Here is a 19,218-nt window from a genome sequence, read left to right as displayed (position 1 = left end):
CCCGTTCACTATCTACCTCCCTCACTCCTCCTATCTACCTATCTCTCTATCCCACTATCTAACTCCCTCACTCTCCACCTCCTCCTATCTTCCTATCTCTCTATCTATTTCTCTATCTATAGATTTCTCTATCTATCTATTTTCTCTATCTATTTCTCTATCTCTCCCCCCCTCCCGCCACCCCCTCTATTACCTATCTTCCTATCCTCTCACTCTACCTCTCACCCTCACCCACCTCTACAACCCCCCCTCCCCTATCTTCACAACCCTACTCCTATCTTTCTCCCTAATCTCCTAAACCTCCTAACACTCACCCCCCTCCACCCTTAAACCCTCCTCCCCCAGCTCTTCTCACTCTACCTGTCCCCCCCCTCCCTCGCGCTTTCCCGCCGCGACCTCCTGCACGCCCCCGCCGCCCAGCTCCCATTCACCCCCAGCTGACCCCTCCCCCCCCTCCTACCTCATATGGCGGCCGCTGCGCGACAGTGGTAGCGACCCTTGACCCAAGGGTAGGTCGCTCCCCCTGCCGCTGCAGCTCCTCCAGCTCCTCCAGGTTCCTGAGTTCCTGAGACCCACCTCACAGTAAGTACCCCCCACCTCCCAGCCCCTCGCTCTGCCCCACGCTACTCACCCTCTCTCCTGCTTCTTTTCTTCTTTTCTTCTTCTCTGTTCTTCCTCCTCGCTCCTCGTCTGTAATCTTCTTCTGTACTCTTCTTTTCCCCGTCTTCTCTCTTCTTCTCTCTTCTTCTGTGTGCTTCTCAGCCTCTCCTGTCGCCTCTCTTCTTCCTCATCTTCTTCTGTGGTCTTCTGCCCTCTGTTCTTCGTTTTCTGTATCTTCTTCTGTGTTCTTCTGTGTTCTTCTGTGTTCTTCCGGTCTTCCTTTCTTCTGTTCTTCTGTTCTTCTGTTCTTCCGGTCTTCTGTTCTTCTGTTCTTCTGTTCTTCTGTTCTTCCGTTCTTCTGGTCTTCTGTCTTCTATCTTCTGCCTTCGGCTCTTCTGCCTCCTCCGTCTTCTTCTCCCCGCGCCTGCCCTCCTGCTCCTGCCTCATCCCCCTCCCTCACTCGCATCCCCCTCTCTATCTCCCCTATCTAACCCGTTCACTATCTACCTCCCTCACTCCTCCTATCTACCTATCTCTCTATCTCTCTATCCCACTAACTCCCTCACTCTCCACCTCCTCCTATCTTCCTATCTCTCTATCTATTTCTCTATCTATCGATTTCTCTATCTATCTATTTTCTCTATCTATTTCTCTATCTCTCCCCCCTCCCACCACCCCCTCTATTACCTATCTTCCTATCCTCTCGCTCTACCTCTCACCCACCTCTACAACCCCCCCTCCCCTATCTTCACAACCCTACTCCTATCTTTCTCCCTAATCTCCTAAACCTCCTAACACTCACCCCCCTCCACCCTTAAACCCCCCTCCCCCAGCTCTTCTCACTCTACCTGTCCCCCCCTCCCTCGCGCTTTCCCGCTGCGACCTCCTGCACGCCCCCGCCCCCCAGCTCCCATTCGCCCCCAGCTGACCCCTCCCCCCGTCCTACCTCATATGGCGGACGCTGCGCGACCCTTGACCCAAGGGTAGGTCGCTCCCCCTGCCGCTGCAGCTCCTCCAGCTCCTCCAGGTTCCTGAGTTCCTGAGGCCCACCTCACAGTAAGTACCCCCCACCTCCCAGCCCCTCGCTCTGCCCCGCGCTACTCACCCTCTCTCCTGCTCCTGCTTCTTTTCTTCTTTTCTTCTTCTCTGTTCTTCCTCCTCGCTCCTCGTCTGTAATCTTCTTCTGTACTCTTCTTTTCCCCGTCTTCTCTCTTCTTCTCTCTTCTTCTGTGTGCTTCTCAGCCTCTCCTGTCGCCTCTCTTCTTCCTCATCTTCTTCTGTGGTCTTCTGCCCTCTGTTCTTCGTTTTCTGTATCTTCTTCTGTGTTCTTCTGTGTTCTTCCGGTCTTCCTTTCTTCTGTTCTTCTGTTCTTCTGTTCTTCCGTTCTTCCGTTCTTCTGGTCTTCTGTCTTCTATCTTCTGCCTTCGGCTCTTCTGCCTCCTCCGTCTTCTTCTCCCCGCGCCTGCCCTCCTGCCTCATCCCCCTCCCTCACTCGCATCCCCCTCTCTATCTCCCCTATCTAACCCGTTCACTATCTACCTCCCTCACTCCTCCTATCTACCTATCTCTCTATCTCTCTATCCCACTATCTAACTCCCTCACTCTCCACCTCCTCCTATCTTCCTATCTCTCTATCTATTTCTCTATCTATCGATTTCTCTATCTATTTTCTCTATCTATTTCTCTATCTCTCCCCTCCTCCCGCCACCCCCTCTATTACCTATCTTCCTATCCTCTCACTCTACCTTTCACCCTCACCCACCTCTACAACCCCCCCTCCCCTATCTTCACAACCCTACTCCTATCTTTCTCCCTAATCTCCTAAACCTCCTAACACTCACCCCCCTCCACCCTTAAACCCCCCTCCCTCGCGCTTTCCCGCCGCGACCTCCTGCACGCCCCCGCCCCCCAGCTCCCATTCGCCTCCAGCTGACCCCTCCCCCCCCTCCTACCTCATATGGCGGCCGCTGCGCGACAGTGGTAGCGACCCTTGACCCAAGGGTAGGTCGCTCCCCCTGCCGCTGCAGCTCCTCCAGCTCCTCCAGGTTCCTGAGTGCCTGAGACCCACCTCACAGTAAGTACCTCCCAGCCCCTCGCTCTGCCCCGCGCTACTCACCCTCTCTCCTGCTTCTTTTCTTCTTTTCTTCTTCTCTGTTCTTCCTCCTCGCTCCTCGTCTGTAATCTTCTTCTGTACTCTTCTTTTCCCTGTCTTCTCTCTTCTTCTCTCTTCTTCTGTGTGCTTCTCAGCCTCTCCTGTCGCCTCTCTTCTTCCTCATCTTCTTCTGTGGTCTTCTGCCCTCTGTTCTTCGTTTTCTGTATCTTCTTCTGTGTTCTTCTGTGTTCTTCTGTGTTCTTCCGGTCTTCCTTTCTTCTGTTCTTCTGTTCTTCTGTTCTTCCGGTCTTCTGTTCTTCTGTTCTTCTGTTCTTCCGTTCTTCTGGTCTTCTGTCTTCTATCTTCTGCCTTCGGCTCTTCTGCCTCCTCCGTCTTCTTCTCCCCGCGCCTGCTCTCCTGCTCCTGCCTCATCCCCTCCCTCACTCGCATCCCCCTCTCTATCTCCCCTATCTAACCCGTTCACTATCTACCTCCCTCACTCCTCCTATCTACCTATCTCTCTATCTCTCTATCCCACTATCTAACTCCCTCACTCTCCACCTCCTCCTATCTTGCTATCTCTCTATCTATTTCTAGATCTATCGATTTCTCTATCTATCTATTTTCTCTATCTATTTCTCTATCTCTCCCCCCCCTCCCGCCACCCCCTCTATTACCTATCTTCCTATCCTCTCACTCTACCTCTCACCCTCACCCACCTCTACAACCCCCCCTCCCCTATCATCACAACCCTACTCCTATCTTTCTCCCTAATCTCCTAAACCTCCTAACACTCACCCCCCTCCACCCTTAAACCCCCCTCCCCCAGCTCTTCTCACTCTACCTGTCCCCCCCCTCACGCTTTCCCGCCGCGACCTCCTGCACGCCCCCGCCCCCCAGCTCCCATTCGCCCCCAGCTGACCCCTCTCTCCCCCTCCTACCTCATATGGCGGCTGCTGCGCGACCGCGCCGCTGGTGCGCCGGAGGCGTGCCAGAGGCAAGCCCGTCTGCGCCCGTCCGCGCCTGGCCCGCGCCCAGCGCCACGACCCCTGGTCCCCAGCTCTCCCAAGCCCTGCTGATCCGCTACGAGCCCACCACCCTCCACGCCCTCAACCCAGGACGCTCCAACACCTGCTTCCAAGCTCACCCCAAACGCACCCATGGATCCTTCGCCTGCAACTCCTGCAAACGCATCTTCCACCACGCAACTACCACGACCACAAGCCCACGCGCCATCAACCACCTCAAGTGCATCCTAGTCAACGCTCGCTCCGTCCACAAACACGCCGTTGAACTATGGGACCTCCTGGACTCCACAGCACCGGACGTCGCCTTCATCACGGAGACCTGGATGAACGCCTCCTCTGCTCCAGACATCGCCACCGCCATCCCCAAAGGCTACAAGATCTCCAGGAAAGACCGCACCAACCAAGCAGGAGGAGGTATCGCCATCGTCTTCAAAGACTCCATCAGCGTCACCACCTCCACCGAAGACACCCCTTTCGCCGCTGAACATCTGCATTTTCAGATTCGCACCGACCCGAGGACCACCCTCAGAGGATCCCTCGTCTAGCGTCCTCCCGGACCACGCGCCCCTTTCAGCGACGCCATCGCCGACTTCATCTCCCCGCACGCCCTCGCCTCACCGGACTACATCCTCCTAGGCGACCTCAACTTCCATCTGGAACAAAACAACGACCCCAACACCACCACCCTGCTCGACAACCTCGCCAACCTCGGCCTCAAACAACTGGTGAACACCGCCACCCAAATCGCCGGACACACGCTCAACCCTATCTTCTCCGCCAGCAAACACGTCTTCTTCAGCCACACCTCCGCCCTACACTGGACCGACCACAGCTGCGTCCACTTCACATTCCGACGTGAGACCCACCACCTCCGCACTCAACCCATCCCTCGTCGACAGTGGAACAAGATCCCTGAAGAGCAACTCCTCTCCGCACTCGCCGCCAACCAACCCACCCTCACCACCGACCCCAACGACGCAGCCCTCAACCTCACAAACTGGATCTCCAACTGCGCAGACAACCTTGCTCCCCTCAAACGCACGCATCGACAGACCAACACCAAAAAACCTCTCTGGTTCTCTGACACCCTCAAAGAATCTAAGAAAACTTGTCGCGCCCTTGAGAAAGCCTGGCGCAAGGACCACACCGCTGACAACATGACCGACCTCAAGAACGCTACCCGCGAACACCACCACCTGATCCGCGCTGCCAAAAGGAACTTTTTCACCGACAGACTGGACAAAAACAGCCACAACAGCAGAGAACTCTTCAGCATCGTCAAGGAGTTCTCCAACCCCAGCGCCAACGCCAACGCCGTCACTCCCTCACAGGATTTGTGCGAATCCCTCGCCACTTTCTTCCATCGCAAGATCAGCGACCTCCACGACAGCTTCGAACACCAGACCCAACCAAACACCACCGAACCCGCATCCCCGGCCATCACCCTCAACAACTGGACCCACATCAACACGGAAGAAACCAAATCCATCATGAACTCTATCCACTCCGGCGCCCCTTCGGACCCCTGCCCGCACTTCATCTTTAACAAAGCCGACGACATCATCGCCCCGCACCTCCAGACCGTCATCAACTCTTCTTTTTCTTCTGCTACCTTCCCCGAATGCTGGAAACACGCCGAAGTCAACGCCCTACTAAAGAAACCTACGGCTGACCCGAGCGACCTGAAAAACCTCCGCCCCATCTCTCTTCTGCCTTTCCCAGCCAAAGTAATAGAGAAGACCGTCAACAAACAGCTGACCACCTTCCTGGAAGACAACAACCTGCTCGACCCCTCACAAACCGCATTCCGAACCAACCACAGCACTGAAACCGCCCTCATCTCAGTCACAGACGACATCAGAACCCTGATGGACAACAGTGAAACAGTCGCCCTCATTCTTCTCGACCTCTCGGCTGCCTTTGACACTGTCTGTCACCGCACCCTAATCACCCGCCTCCGCTCCACCGGGATCCAAGGCCAGGCCCTGGACTGGATTGCCTCCTTCCTCGCAAACCGTTCCCAAAGAGTTTACCTCCCTCCGTTTCGCTCAGAACCCACAGAGATCATCTGCGGCATACCTCAAGGCTCATCGCTCAGCCCGACACTCTTCAATGTCTACATGAGCCCCCTCGCCAACATCGTACGCAAGCACGACATCATCATCACCTCCTACGCCGACGACACCCAACTTATACTCTCCCTCACCAAGGACCCCGCCAGCGCCAAGACCAACCTACAAGAGGGTATGAAGGACGTCGCAGATTGGATGAGGCTCAGCCGCCTAAAGCTGAACTCTGAAAAAACGGAAGTCCTCATCCTCGGCAACACCCCGTCCGCCTGGGACGACTCCTGGTGGCCCACGGCCCTCGGCACCGCACCGACCCACACAGACCACGCCCGCAACCTCGGCTTCATCTTGGACCCTCTTCTCACCATGACCAAGCAAGTCAACGCCGTGTCCTCCGCCTGCTTCCTCACCCTCCGCATGCTCCGCAAGATCTTCCGCTGGATCCCCGCCAACACCAGAAAAACCGTGACCCACGCCCTCGTCACGAGCCGCCTGGACTACGGCAACACCCTCTACGCCGGGACCACAGCCAAACTCCAAAATCGCCTGCAACGCATTCAAAACGCCTCGGCCCGCCTCATCCTCGACGTACCCCGCAGCAGCCGCATCTCCGCACACCTGAGACACCTGCATTGGCTCCCAGTCAGCAAAAGGATCACCTTCCGACTTCTCACCCACGCACACAAAGCCCTCCACGACAAGGGACCGGAATACCTCAACAGACGCCTCAACTTCTACGTCCCCACCCGCCTCCTCCGCTCCTCTGGCCTCGCACTCGCTGCTGTCCCTCGCATCCGCTGCTCCACGGCGGGTGGGAGATCCTTCTCCTTCCTGGCGGCCAAGACCTGGAACTCCCTCCCCACCAGCCTCAGGACCACCCAGGACCACTCCTCTTTCCGGAGACTCCTAAAAACCTGGCTGTTCGAGCAGCGATAACCCCCCTTTTTCCCCTAGCGCCTTGAGACCCGCACGGGTGAGTAGCGCGATTTATAAATGTTAATGATTTGATTTGATTTGATCAACGTCAGCAAAATGATGCCAAAGCAACTAGAAAATGTGTTTATCCTATCAACATTACAGGAAACACTCAACAACCAGTCAACCCTGTGACCAAAACGATACTGATAAACTAAGCCTGATGAGGTGCGGGGGGGCTTCAATAAGTGGTGGGGCACGGAATGAGCAAGCATGCATGTCTGAACTGAAAAAGTGTCTTTCAGGGCTTTTCTAGTGGCATGGAAAGTTAGGGAAAATGGTTCATTTTAGTGTTCAAGTATCAAGAACTCTTACTACAAAAATGTAAAAAGGATTCAAATGGTGCATTTTACAGCTCTAACTCTAATACTCAAGTTCTTAATATTTCATGCCACTGGTCTCTCCATTGCCCTCTTAAGCTACACTCCCCCCAAAACCCACATTAAATCCAGTGGCTAGCCCTGCACCTTCTCTTTGCAGGGTGGAGCTCTGATAACATTTGCCCTAGGCCACAGTGGTCAGCTAACACATACAGCACTGCTGAACTGGCAATTCCCATCCCTCCTGATGTCTTTACATGGACTTGTGCCCAAGGGCAAGTAAGGAATCCTGCACTTATGCTACATGGAAAGATGGAAGTGCGTTTGAAAGATAATTGAAATGCTGTCACATGCCTGTTGCCACAGATACATGGTATGAAGACGTCTTACTGTATTATTGGTGCAGGCTAACCATACAAATCTGTCAGTGCCCACTTTGCCTGCCCTTGAATCAACTTCAGGCTAATTTTAATAGGAAACAGGAAAACATTAACAGTAAAGTAAATTAACAACAGTTGCCTCATAATTTAACCTACTACAAAAAATGCTGTTTTTTACATTCTATGTTTCAGTCTAGGAAATTATTTAGTAAATAAATAGTGCTGCCTCAAAATAACTTATCATTGATTGCTATCTTTCCCCAAAAGAGGAAAAAGCACTTGTAACAACTAAACAAAATGTTATCAAAATCAGCAGATGGTGACATCTTAACCATCAAAGCAGTAATTTAAACATGTTTCAGGACTTTGTGTTCATCCCGTCTCACCAGAATGTATAGATGATTACAGACAAAGGTAAATTTCCACTTACCAAGGACCTGGGAAATTATAAAAAGCATTTCAAATCTTGAAGTAATGAAGGGAGGCCTTGGTCCAGCTATTGTGCTAGTAGTGACCTCACCCCAGCCCCCTGGCACTGTCTGAGGCAGCCAGAGGGAGTGGGGCTGATCGACTGTGAAACGTCTGATGTTCCAGCATTCCTGCATTTCAGCCCCAAGGTCTGCCATGGGAAAACAAATGTTAATATCTGCCAGGCAGGAGGAGACCTAATCACTTTGTTAGCAATACGAGTGAGAAAAACAGCTTATTTTACACATACTGCTGCACGTGTTCTCCACTCCTTCAGACCAGTCTTCAAGGGTGGGGACAAACCGTTGGAGTCCCCCCCCCAACCTGGCACCTTCAGCACCATTCACTCCCACACTGCTACAATGATAGCCCTACCCCTGCCCATTTACTTGTATGGAGCTCTGCTGACTCAGCCCCGGGCCACAGCAATAGCGCCCCAGGGCAGAATTATGCTGCATTAGTAATAAAGGCCATGCCCACCTCACCTGACATCACCGACTGACTTGGACCCTGAAGGGGAGGCAATTGTCGACTGGCACAAAAGCAGTAGTGCCCGCTCCATTCTCTTTCCCTCCCTGCTTCCCTCTAAATGAACAGTCTCAGGTGTTTCACCACAAGCAACTGCTGCCCTTAGCACTCAACGTCTTGGTGTACCTTCTCTCTCCTTTTCCATGAATGGTGGGGCAAGGCCCCCCGTGCTGCTTACCCCAATCACCCTTGATGAGGTGCTGTTTAGGGGACACATAATAATTTGGGAGCGCAGGAGAAAGGAGGGAAAGGCGTGGGTGAAGATTTCCAACTGAGCAGTTGCTGTGACTCAATCATGGTTCTACTCTCTCAACCTACAGATTACTGATGGCGAAGGTGCTGGCAAACTCACCAAAGAAATGCTGCGCAGCAGGTTCCCTGAGTACAAAGAGCTCCTCGGCCAGTCGATCTACGTTACTGTCACAGTCCTGACGAATACAGGTAAGGAGCTAGTTTCCAACGTGCAAGAGATTCATTCCGAGAATTTCCGTGCTGGAGAATAATGACCCCTCAAACACACAAAGGGCGAAGGGAGAAATGATTGTAATAAACCTAATCATTGGCAATCCCTCGAGGTGGCATCCCAACCCAATGTTCTTTTGTCCACCATGCCCAATCAGGCCTAAACCGGACTTGGGTTGCTTGTGTTCTTGTTCAAAGATGAACTGGCATGGCAGTTCGGCTGGACTGTTCCTATTGGAGCAGTACCAAGACTGATTTGAACATGGTTGGGTTTAATCTGAGGTGGCATATGGGCAAAAGATAAATGGGTTGGAGTGCGATTGCCAGTGGTTAGACCTATTGCAATAATTTCTTCCATCACCTTTTTGTGTGTTTGAAAAATAGAACAATCAGACTTTCTACTTTTGTGTTGCGGGCGGTAACTAATTAAAGAATCGCAAAGAGCCATGCCATGCTGACTAAGGATAGAATAAAACGTTACTTACCTGTAATGGAAGCTCTGCAGTATAGAGTCATCAGTTCGTCACCATACCAACATAACAGGGTATCCAGCAAAATCCTGGAAAGCATTGTAAAATTATAATATTAATTAAAGATATAAAATACATTTACAGAGCTTGCTATTATTTAAAGGTCTCAGATACAGGTTGCATTGGGATTTTGGCACTTCCCCTTTAAGTTAGTAGCCATTCAATACCACTTAGGCCCTGCACCAGATCAATGAGCTCTGTTATTTTTGAAGAACCAGCATTTGTTCTACTATGTGATAGGGTGAGTGAGTTGCTTATAATCATTATTAATAGCTGCCTTTGGAGGAAAGGATATGTGCACTTATCTTTAATCCAAGATGAGTATTTTAATTAAATCTAGCAACATTACAATATTTCCAAAACATGTAAGATCCTGCAATTCTTTTTATAAAGTAAACTATCTGTTTGCAAAAATACATCATTATGGCTCTTGGGGCCTCATGTCTTTGTTACATAGTTTTCTTTTGGTCTGGGGTCTAGTCTGTGGTACTGTGCCATCTGTGGTTGTTTCTAGTGCTGCAGTGGGGGAGGATAAACTCGCTCCTGCAAAAATCTCTTGAACTCCCTTTACAGTGAGGCTGTGGAAACTCTTCTTTTGACGCCCACCGTTTTCAGTGTCATTTGCTGTCAAAATCCTGTTTAACTTTATCAAGGACACAAGTTCTGAACAAATTAAAAGAGAATGGCAGATCCAAATTAAATGCTCTGCATGCCATCCACCTTTAAGCCAATGAGTCTCAGCCATGACAGCCGTCTCAAAGAGACCCTTGACAATGCAAAAACATACCAGCGACACCTTCAGCAACAATATATTTTGGGATGGAGAATGGAGAGTTGGATAGCCACAGAAGGTCCATCCTTCAAGCACTGACTATACCGATGGCTTAGTGAATGCGGATTTCCTGCTCCTGAAACCCGGCAGAACGGGATGGGAAAACAATGATCTACAAAGATAAATAATGTGGCAAGTTTGCATTAGAAGTAGGTCAAATTAATACAGTAGTGCTATCTCCATCATGATTTGTACTACTGATATTCAATGTCCACCTAGGAAAGTGAAGAGCCACACACAAGAAGATCGTTGATAACTAGTAGTAGCAATGCATATGAATGTGTGGCTCAAAGTCAATACCTGCACAGGAGAAGCAAACATGTAGAATTAAATGTGGATCTTAGTATGCAGAATGAAGATTGTGATACATAGTTAGAATGCAATGCTTTGCTATATAACAATAATGTCAAGTATAAACATGGCCTATGGGGGATCAGAAGAAAAATGGGCTGATGTAAATGACCCACAGTCTCAGGATATCATAATAGCACTTTCAACTGCAGTAATCCTAGTTATGCATCTCTATGTACTGGTATTTTCTGTTGCTGCCTAATTAATATACATGAGGCAAATCAAAATTGTGACCCCCTGCAACTGACTGTAAATGACAAATGACGTGACCTGCAAGGGAGATCATACCACCATCCAGGTCATTCAATTTAAAAATGGAATGCTTTATTTTTTATGCAGCCTGATTTCCATAAAGGAAACTGGACAGTTTTTAGGTCGAAGCTTATCAGACTATCAGCCTATCAGCTGTCTGGTTTGCTAACGACATCTTGGGGACATTCTGAAACCTTCCTGGAATGTATTCCGCCCATTGTTTACCATTGGCTTTGTGGTATTTAACTCACATTTTCCATCTTCTATTAACTGGCTCTATTTGTTTTAGGCTGTCCAACTTGAGTTCATCCCTCCAATTGCCCAAACCTTGTTTACTATATTCTTTCATAAACTTGTGTTCTATAAGCAGGCCTTTAAATCTTGCTCGTATCTTGTCACATTTGCTGTGCATTCAAAGACAGAGGTGAAATGTCAGGCTGGGTCTACTAGGGAACCTATGGGCATATTTATACTCCATTTTCACCAAATTGGCGTCATTTATTTACGCAAATTCAGCGCAAAACTAAGTCCATATATATATTTTGAGGTTAGACACATCTAACGTAAAAATATTGGAGTTTGCACCATTTCTTAGATGCGTGAACCTACCTCTCGTCAATGAGATGAAAGGTAGGCGTTCCCATCTAAAAAATGGTGCTAAGCCCATATCCCCATATTTATCCCCCTGTGCTAAAATGACCCACGGGGGGAGGAGGGGCTAAATAATGGTGCAAAGCTTGCTTTTCACCATTATTTAACACTGGGTCAGACCAGGCGTTAGGGGACCTGTGGACTCATTTCCATGGTTAAACACCATGGAATGGTTCCACAGGTGCCCTTCTCAAGCCCCAGGAACACCCCCACCCACACCAAAGGGACACCAGAGGATGGGGGACCCATCCCAGGTAAGTAGGGTTACTATAGGTAGGTATTTGTTTTTTTTAAATTTAAGTGACATCAGGGGCCCTACTTGGGGCCCCCTGCATGGCACAGGGTGCAATGGGCATCCCCAGGGGACACTGGTCCCCTGTGCTGGCCGTTGGGGTGGTGGGCATGACTCCTGTATTTTCTAAGACAGGAGTCATGTGATATAGATGGTTTTGCATCAGAAAATGACAATTGCCTCTAACCAGCCTAACATAATTTTTTGGTGCAAAAACCCCTTCTCCCATACTGCCACCCTCACCCTGATAACGTTACTTTTATTGATGCTAGCCCACCCTTTGCACCGGCTTGCACCATTCCATAAATTCCAGGAATGGCGCAAGCCAGTGCTAAACATTTTGATGCAAAACTGCATTAGTGCAGTTTTGCATAAAAAAATATAATAATTCCCCTAGTGTTTACTTTTCATTCTCTGACCTGAAAGTGAGAGAACTTATCTGACAATACTGCTGAGAACCCATGTAAGAGGAGATGGTGTAGAATGTTTTTTTTTTCTAGCATGCAACAAACAAATTAATCGTGCTGATGTTTCAGAATACATCAGAATTAGTACAAATGAGTCACATGTTTTTGTAATTCTTAATTGTGGTGGCAACATATTTGAATATGATCAAAACCCATCAATACCCTAGGTGATGAAATTTGCTCACATTATCATTTGTGTGCAGTAAAACCGTCTTTCGGTGCAAGTATAATAGTAATTTCAATTGAGCATGTGTTGTCTGTAATGACAGTGTGCATATATAGTCCATACTACATCACTACACTTCACACTATGCCCTTCCCCTCTGTGCCATACGACTCCATTCTATGCCGCTCCACTCTATGATACATCATGTGACTCCACGCCTCTCCAATATACACCACTCATGCCAAGACATACCAAGCCATCCGCTCTATCTCCCTCCACTCCACACCACTTACCCCACTCCACTCCAATTTACCCCACTCCACTCTAATCTACCCCACCTAACCCAATCTACCCCACTCCACCCCATTCCAGTCTACCAACTCCATCCCTATATACCCCACACTACTCTATCCCACTCCACTCAAACTACTCCAATCTAAACTACCCCACTTTAAACTAACCCACCTCAATCTACCCCACTCCATTCCAATCTACCCCACTCCACTCCACTCCAATCCACTCTACTATAATCTACCCCACTCCAATCCACCCCTACCACACTTCACCCTAATCTACTATACTCCACTACAATCTACTCCTCTGGTCTCCAATCCATCCAACTCCACACCAGTCTACCCTACTCTAATCTACCCCACGCCAATTTACCCCACTCCAATCCATCCCAATCCACTATTCTCCACTCTTCCCCATTCTACTCCACCCTACCGTAATCTACCCTGCTCCATCCACATTGACCCCAATTCAATCTTCCCAACTCCTCCACTTCAATCTACCCCACCACAGCGTACCCCACACTTCCCCAATCTATTTCACTCACATGTACCCCACCCATCACAATCTACCCCACTCCAATCTACCCCACACCATCCCCACCGACCCAACACCCTCCAATCTACTCCACTCCCCAAACTACTCCATTCCACTGCAATCTACCCCATTCCAGACGACCCCAATCTACCATCACTCCATTCCAATCTACCCGACTATAATACACCAAATCTACCCACAGCAGTCTACTCCACTCCATTCCAATCTACCTGAAATCCACCCTCCTCCACTCTTCTCCAGTCTACCCCACTCCACTCTAACCTACCCCAATATATCCCATTCCACTCTTCTCCAATGTACCATGATCTACCCTATTCCAATTTACAGCACTCTGATCTACCCTAATCTACTCCATTCCAATCTACCCCAATCTATCCTACTCCACCCAAATCTACCGCAATTCAATCTACCCCAATCCATCGCACTCCATTCTGTGCCACTCTACCCCGACTCCTCTCTACCCCAGTCTACACCACTCCAATCTGCCCCAAACTGCCGCAATCCAATCTACCCCACCACACTCTACTAACTTTTAGCCATGCTGAACAGCAGTCACACTGCTGTACAACATGACTAAAAAACTTGCAGAGGCTAGACCTATTGGCTTTGCCAGTGCTTGTTTAAAAAATGTTTATGTTTTTGAAAACCTTCAGCAAGAGATGGCAGTGGTCCCTTGGACCTCTACCTACTCCTTCCAAAGTAGCCACCCTGACTTCCAAAGGGGAAGGATTCCACAGAGGACTTTTTCCCCTTTGCAAATCAGCTTCAACTGTAACTTGGAAGACGGTAACATCTAACTGGTTTGCGATCAAAATTGCAATTGCAAATCATTGATACATCTATTACTGATTTGCAATTATTTAGAAGGAGATCCCAAAACACCCAAAACATGCATCTTCCAAAGTGTGAATCAGAATGAAATCTGAACTTATTTTTCAATTCGGAAAAACTTTTCTGAATCACAAATGGATTTGACATTTAACTAAAAGTGATTTAGATGTCACCAACCCTGTAATGTAGGGGTTTGCAGAGCTTGTGGCTGTTAAATCACATAGGGGGTTATTCTAACTTTGGAGGAGGTGTTAATCCGTCCCAAAAGTGACGGAAAAGTGACGGATTTACCACCAGCCGTATTACGAGTCCATTATATCCTATGGAACTCGTAATACGGCTGGTAGTATATCCGTCACTTTACCGTCACTTTTGGGACGGATTAACACTTCTCCAAAGTTAGAATAACCCCCATAGTACATCCTGCCTCTACTTATGAACAGAGGGCCTGATTCACAAAGGTAAACTTAGACCAAAAGTCTAAGTTTAGACCTAAAGTCTAACTTTACTTGTAGTAAATTTAGACTTTTGGTCTAAGTTCACACTTTTGTCTTAGTTTAGACCAAAAGTCTAAACTTAGACCAAAAGTGTGACTTTACTACGAGTAAAGTTACACTTTTGGTCTGCGTTTAGACCAAAAGTCTAAACTTAGACTTTTGGTCTAAGTTTACCTTTGTGAATCGGGTGCAGAGTATGCAGCAGTAAGAACATTACATGGTAAGAACATAAGCGTCAGAACCTGGTTGATACTTAAAAATAGACTGTTTGACAGAGAAAAACAGTTATGGAATAAATGTCAATGAAAGATGGAAAAACAGGTGGCTGAAAAAGTGGAGCAAGAATGCAATATTAGGTGAAGCCAGAGCATCTAGGCTGCAGATAATAAATGAACAATGTGTGATTAACTGAGTGAAATAAAACTGATAGTAGTGAGAGGATTACATTTGATAAAGCTGCACATTTCTGAAATATAGTAGAAAAATACCAAGAGTTAACTGTCATAGAGGTAATCAATACAGAAGCAGAGAATATCATGAATGAAGATGAGGTTTAGCCACAGAGTTTGAATTAAAGAAACATAATGCACGTATTGCAAGAGATGATTTAGTTATTCAAGATTTAAAATTAAAGGATATTGAAATACAATATATAGACCTTGATTATGTACTGAAACAGGATGTGGTCCACTAAATGCCAATAGCCTGAGATGTTGTATTTACTAGGTGAGATAACTGCCTCCTCTTCGTAGGTTTGAAGGGCAAATGAGACATAACATGCAGGTTCTGTATTTATTGCACCGATATCCACAGGTGTTGGTGTTTAACCTCACCTTTATCCCAAATACAGTTTGGCACATTTACCCGTCTGAAATCTATTATGGGGTAAAATGGATTGTGTTGTAATCGTCACCCCACTTAGTATTCTGATTCAGTGCAAATCCATGTTTGTGTGGGAAATCAAAATTTTCTTCCACGCTTGGAATCAGGACCATGGAGTCAAAACAAAAGGAAATATAATGTAAATCTGAGTGTGAGCTTGAACTCTATTACTTGAAAATGAAGCAATAAGTACATCACATTACAGGCAAAGGGAAAAGAAAAATGTATTCACGGATACCAAAATACTCAAACTGCTTCTCCTGGGAAAGAAGTGTTACTGGAAAAACTAAGGCCCTCATTATGAGTGTGGCAGTCTCAAGGCGGCCACACTCGCGATGGCAGTTGGACCACTGCTGACCGCCCTAATATGACCGTGGCAGATGTGCCATGGTCCGACCGCCGGCACCGCCAGGTTGCCGCCTGCCGACAGCCAGGTGGTCTCGGCGGTCGGAATCTGCCAGGGCAGCGCTGCATGCAGCGCTGCCCTGGTGATTACGAGTCCCCTTTCCGCCAGCCTATGCATGGCGGTCTCACCGTCATGCAAAGGCTGGCGAAAAGGGGGCATCGGGAGCCCTATGGGGGCCTCTGCACTGCCCATGCACTTGACATGGGTGGAGAGGGGCCCCCATGGACAGCCCCATTGCGCATTTCACTGCCCGAATTACGGGCAGTGAAATGCGCGATGGGTGCTGTCGCACCAGACGCACCACAACATTGCCGCTGACTCGATTACGAGCCGGCGTCAATGTTGTGTTGAGTTTTCCGCTGGGCTAGCGGGCGGAAACACTGTTTTCGCCCGCTGGCCCAGCGGAAAACTTCTAATATGATGGGCAAAAGACCTCCATTACAGGCGGTCTTTTGCCTACAGCGGCTTCTGCGGTCCTGTGAAAGGATCACTGAAGTCGTAATGAGGCCCTAAATTCATTCACACTAAATGTAATAGAAACAACTGCAATTTAAGAGTGTCAGAGCCATTGCAGGCGAATGTCAGCACAGAGTGGTAAAATAAGTTAATATAAAAGAGAAGCAGAAGTGAATTGATAGTAGAAATATGAAAATAAAGAAATATGCAATGAAAGAAGAAGTACAATGAATAATTAGCATAATCCTAGGGAAATGCAGTTTTTATGCTTTGTCCTCAATATTTGTGGGTGACTGAGCCCTCAGCTAAACATCAGTTAAACTGGTCAAGGGTTTCAAACTACTTCCATTTTCATTCGCCTTCACATCTTCTTTTCACCAATGTGCCTCCCAGTGCCTTCCTATCTATCTTGGACCCCAGCCTCGATCACCCCCTACCCAATCCCTTGTGAGACTCTTGGACATATACCTCCTTCAATAGTCCAAACCCAGTAGAGTCTCCTTATGGTATGCTATAGCAAGTCAAAGAGCTACCACTAGACCTTGCGCTCCACCTCTGCTGCCACACCAGCTCTAACTGCAACCTGAGCAATATACAGACGATTTACTGGATTTATCAATTGTACGTTATCCAGCTAAGGAACAGATAGGCATAAAACCTCTTCCATCACTTCTTAATATAGCTGCCCAGCCAATGCCTAAACCAGTGGTAGTATCAACCAAAGGAATCTACAAAAGACCAACCTTCACACTCACTTAGAAGTATTGCACTTCAAAGCACCACAAATACCAACAATAAGCACCATTAGTACCTTCCCAAATGGCACTTCAGCTGGGTGAAGCAGCTGAAGGAGCACCTGAGAACTAAACTTCCACAAAGCTTGATTGCTGCTCACTACTCCCAGGGCAAGGCCTATCAACAGAAGAACACAGACTGGTAACCCAACCCTTTCATGCCATAGCAACACTCAATTGTCATGTATGCTTACCAATTTCAGACCAATAGGCAAAAACAGAAATCACATTCCTGTCATTGGCACACGCACCCCCACATGTCCACACACCTCCATCCACCCCCCACCCTTCCACGCACTTGCAAACATCACCCACCCAACCACACATATCCATACAAACACCCCACCTGCTCTCACACTGTCATACACACACCCCAACTTGCACTCACACATATGCACCCCCTCCGCATTCATGCACACCCCCTCCATGCACGCATAGATTCACAAACTCCCCCCTCCGCATATGCATACATGCACACCTCCCCCGCTCAACCGCACACTTGTACACATATACTCTCAACCGCACACTTGTACAAGCACCTCCCTCATCTGCATCCATCCAGACACCCCCACTCGCTTGTGCACAAACACGCACTTAAACATCCCCATTCGCACACATACATGCACTCAGACACCCCCATTTGCACACATACACGCATTCAGACACCCCCATTCGCACACATAATCGCACTCAGACAGATAGCACCACTCCTTTGCATACAAACACACACACTCGCACCCTGACACCCCCCCCCTCTCTGCTTCCATTTGGACAAACACACCCTCCACTCACACATACATACACACACACACACATCCACACCCATTCCGTTACACATACACGCACACGCCACACGCCACACACATGCACCCATCACCCCCCCTTTCAGATGGTCCACTTACCTGTTTCGGCGAGGTGGTTGGGAGGGGATGGGTCCTGGTGTCTTCCACGGCCAGCACCACACCGCTGTACAGGACACCGCTGTGCTGTATTAAGCATTGTAATACGGCAGGCAGAGTCCTGTTGGCGTGGCTGTGCTGGCAGTGGAACCTCCTCTCTTCCTCCATCGGCCAGGCCGACGGGGTCCGATTTCCATCTGTAAACGGTCCTGCAAAAAGACCGCCAAAGTCATGATGAGGGCCAAAGTATTGAACCTGTATGGGAATGTAATTAAAATTAAATCCAATAGGGACTTGTTAATGCCTATGATATCTACATGATAAAAATGCCCAAATTGCTGCAGGGAGGTAAAGAAACCCTGATTCATTTGTCAACAAAGCTAATCATGGGCTATGTCATAACAGAGGGTGCAAATCTGTAATTAGGGATGACATCATGCATGCCAGCCTCCACAGTATTAATGACTCTCAATTTGATTTTATAGGGCTGAAGCTCAAGAACCATAACATGTCGAAAGGTCTAATAGCAATGGAGTTGAGGTTTAGACCTGACGTAAAGTCGCAAATTAGACTTAAGCTTAATGCCCCTAAATCTCAAACAGAGCCTCTGTGGGCCCCCCGAGCCATGACCAGCCCTCCCATGGGGGGACAGAACCACCCGGCAACAAGGGGTCGAGTGGTGTAGGGAACCTCCAATGAGGCTTCCTCCCTCCCGCGACCTCTAGCAAAAAAAGTATGGGCCCGGTGGGGCGGGGAGCCTCTGATGAGGCTCTCTTCCCTGCCAGTCCTGGGGAGCAGAAATGAGGGCCCGTGGGGTGGGGAGCCTCGGATGATGCCTCCTCCCCACCCTTCTCCGCAGAAGGCTAACTCGCCTGCACCCGACCTCGTGCACGAGTCAGCTGCAGCCCGCTCGGGCCACATCGCTGAACAGGCCAAATGTGAGGCCTGTTGGTGCCCCAGGGGCACACCTCGGAATGTGCTTCGCCCCGGGGGCACGCTAGGACCTCACTCTGTGATGCCCTGGGGGTACTGGGGCAGCTCATCTTTGATGCGCTTGGAATTTTAAATGCCCGGGTCGCGGCAGTGATTCTCGAAGTAGCAAGACAATCGCTTTCAAGCACAAAACAAATAAAGCCAAAAG

At 48.8% G+C, this 19,218-nt stretch overlaps 1 protein-coding gene across 1 annotated transcript in view; it reads left to right on the top strand.

The window, feature by feature from the left end:
- LOC138293808 (venom factor-like) overlaps window positions 1-19,218 on the top strand; it is a 473,276-nt gene that overhangs the window by 113,110 nt on the left and 340,948 nt on the right. The window contains exon 9 of the mRNA XM_069233135.1: window positions 8,781-8,901. Within this exon, the coding sequence (XP_069089236.1) occupies window positions 8,781-8,901 (121 nt within the window). The remainder of the gene's footprint in view (window positions 1-8,780; window positions 8,902-19,218) is intronic.

This window comes from Pleurodeles waltl, chromosome 4_2 (genome assembly GCF_031143425.1).
Source record: "Pleurodeles waltl isolate 20211129_DDA chromosome 4_2, aPleWal1.hap1.20221129, whole genome shotgun sequence".
In the NCBI taxonomy this organism is placed as follows: domain Eukaryota; kingdom Metazoa; phylum Chordata; class Amphibia; order Caudata; family Salamandridae; genus Pleurodeles; species Pleurodeles waltl.
Note: the sequence above shows the minus strand (reverse complement) of the source record. Positions and strands in the feature narration are given on the sequence as shown.